Source organism: Polyodon spathula, unplaced genomic scaffold, assembly GCF_017654505.1.
Source record: "Polyodon spathula isolate WHYD16114869_AA unplaced genomic scaffold, ASM1765450v1 scaffolds_3895, whole genome shotgun sequence".
In the NCBI taxonomy this organism is placed as follows: Eukaryota; Metazoa; Chordata; class Actinopteri; order Acipenseriformes; family Polyodontidae; genus Polyodon; species Polyodon spathula.
The window spans coordinates 1-2245 of record NW_024475353.1 but is presented as its reverse complement, the minus strand read 5'-3'; the positions used below and the strand labels follow the sequence as shown (position 1 = coordinate 2245).

The following is a 2245-nucleotide window of genomic DNA, read 5'->3' as shown; positions in this document are numbered from 1 at the left end:
CTTTTCTTTCATTTCACTGAAGGAAGATTTCTTTGAAATGTCTTTGATTTGATCTTCAGTGACGTTGATGCCCAAAAATGTGCTGATCTCCTTGACATACTTGGGAAGATCCTATGAAAAACATACAATTGATAGTTTAGTTTTATATTGAGGGAACAGCTAAAAGTATTGCTGTTAATGGATTGAATTAAACCCAGTGAAACAGCATGGAAAAGAAAAAAATCAGACCACCATGTTCAAATGAATCTAAATGATTTCTACAAATTTCCTAACATGCATCTGCTATGGAAAAGTACAACAGGGATTGTCCAGTTAACTTGGTCCCTCAAAGTGATGTTTTAGTTGTTGATGATTTAGTTCAACCTTAATGTAAGACAATATCAAATGGATGATGTCCATGCCTGTGCTCCATTTTGAACTCACCTCCTTTAAGGACTCATAGTACAGAACAAGGACATTTTCATCAGTTTTACTCTTTTCCCAGCTGAGGACATGGTCAATCCAGGAACCGCACACAACTGCAATACAAATACACGCAAAGCAAATTATTGTACTGATTAAGATTTTTGCACTGATTAAGATTCTTCACATTTTTCCATCTCTATCTAAACATGATTCTTATTTACCTTCTCCTTTCAAGAACATTTCCAAAAAGGTGGACCATTTCTCAATCTTGGGCAGATTAGGGTTCTGCTTGTAATAATGGTACAATGAAACAGCGGTGTCCTTAGGATTTCTGATCACATAAATCATCTGTAAACAAGAACGAGATAATAGCTTTAGTTTGTGTAATTCACGAGTTCAGACCTAATAATTTTAAGTTTGCGCAGCGTAATGATGAAAAGGAGTATCCTTTATTACTGCACGGCTGTGCTACTTTGCCATTATGATTTCATGTTCATGTTATAAGCAATAAACATAATGACTGTTTTCTATTACCTTGCATTTTTTTGTTTTGAACTGCACTGGGATCATCTCATAGTTGAGGTGTGTTGGGATGAGCCTCTTGTTGGGGAGGTTTCTCAGCTCATCGAATTTGGAGAGATCTCCGAACTCTAGAGGTGATGTCAGTGTCACTTTGCTAACCCCATTGTCTTCGCGTTGGCTGTGGTACAGATTCTTCATAATCTCTGTAAGCCAGTGCGTGCCTAGGAAGAGTTTCAAAAGACACATCAGTCAAGCAGTCTGTGTATACTGATCTACCTGTTTCTGACAGACCAGCTTTAAATAGTTACTAAGGTACATGGGAAGATATAAAATAATATTAAAAACGTGTCTTACCTGATTTTGGATATGAAACTAATAACACGTCGTCTTCTCTGGCTTCAAAGGTGTCTAGAGACTGAAGGAGCTCTTTTGATACTCTTGTAGAAAATGGAATGCCATTGAAGGTGTGAATAAGCTCAGTCTGTTCTGGCATCTTGTGATGAATGTCTTTAGAGTTTGTCAAATGTCTTCAGAAAGAGCTTGATTCTGTGTTATCCATGAGAAACATTTCTCTCTTTATATATCTATCTTTGAGCTTGGAACCGGAAACTATCAGTGATGTAAAGGAATGTTTTTAAAAACATACCAGAAGGAAATGGTCCAATCAACTCTATCTCGTAATTTTTTTTTTTTTTAAAGCCCTTTATATTTTAATCAGGTTTGTGGTTCATGAAACATTTTTCCTTCTGTCTTAGAGATTTATTTTCTCTCAAGGTACTGTTTAATCTTTGATATTTTATTTATAAACATTCTAAAAACAGTCCAAAAAACATTCCTAAAACAATTACAAGGTTTGTGAATATCACCCACAGTTCCATTTCATATACTACTGTATGTACTCTGACATTATCTATAGAAATGCAGCAACCTGATTGGTTAGAAAGGCTGTGATGGAGTACAGTATAGGGTTATACGATGACAAAGGTCTGTGTATGGTGGAATGTCAGATAGACATAAATGGACCGAGGCTGAAAGTCGATTGTGGCGTGACACTTTTGAGTTTGATGAGACATTCAACCATGTGCCATTTTGCATTTTTCTATGCGCATTTTAATTTATTGTAAGGAACTTGTTATATGACTGATCTTGAGTCCGGAAATAAGGCCATTTTATGACATACTTTTTTCATTCACTTCCAACTTTATCAAGTAAATTGATTTGCGTGGTAGAATAACAACATTTTTTAATAAGCTAACAACAACCAAAGGAAAGGCAAGGAGACTTTTGCATAATTAAGTTTTGTACCACTTTCCTCTTT

The 2245-nt window shown here is 35.6% G+C and overlaps 1 protein-coding gene across 1 annotated transcript; it reads right to left on the bottom strand.

Annotated features, from left to right (window-relative positions):
* Positions 1-17: 17 nt before the first annotated feature.
* Positions 18-1420, bottom strand: LOC121312440 (sulfotransferase 6B1-like; the record flags this gene model as incomplete). The annotated part of the gene is made up of 5 exons (XM_041244243.1): positions 1282-1420; positions 940-1148; positions 627-753; positions 424-518; positions 18-111 (listed from the first exon to the last, which is right to left on the bottom strand). Coding segments are annotated over exons 1-5 (664 nt in total), but the record flags the coding sequence as incomplete, so codon positions are not given.
* Between the last annotated feature and the right edge of the window lie 825 nt (positions 1421-2245).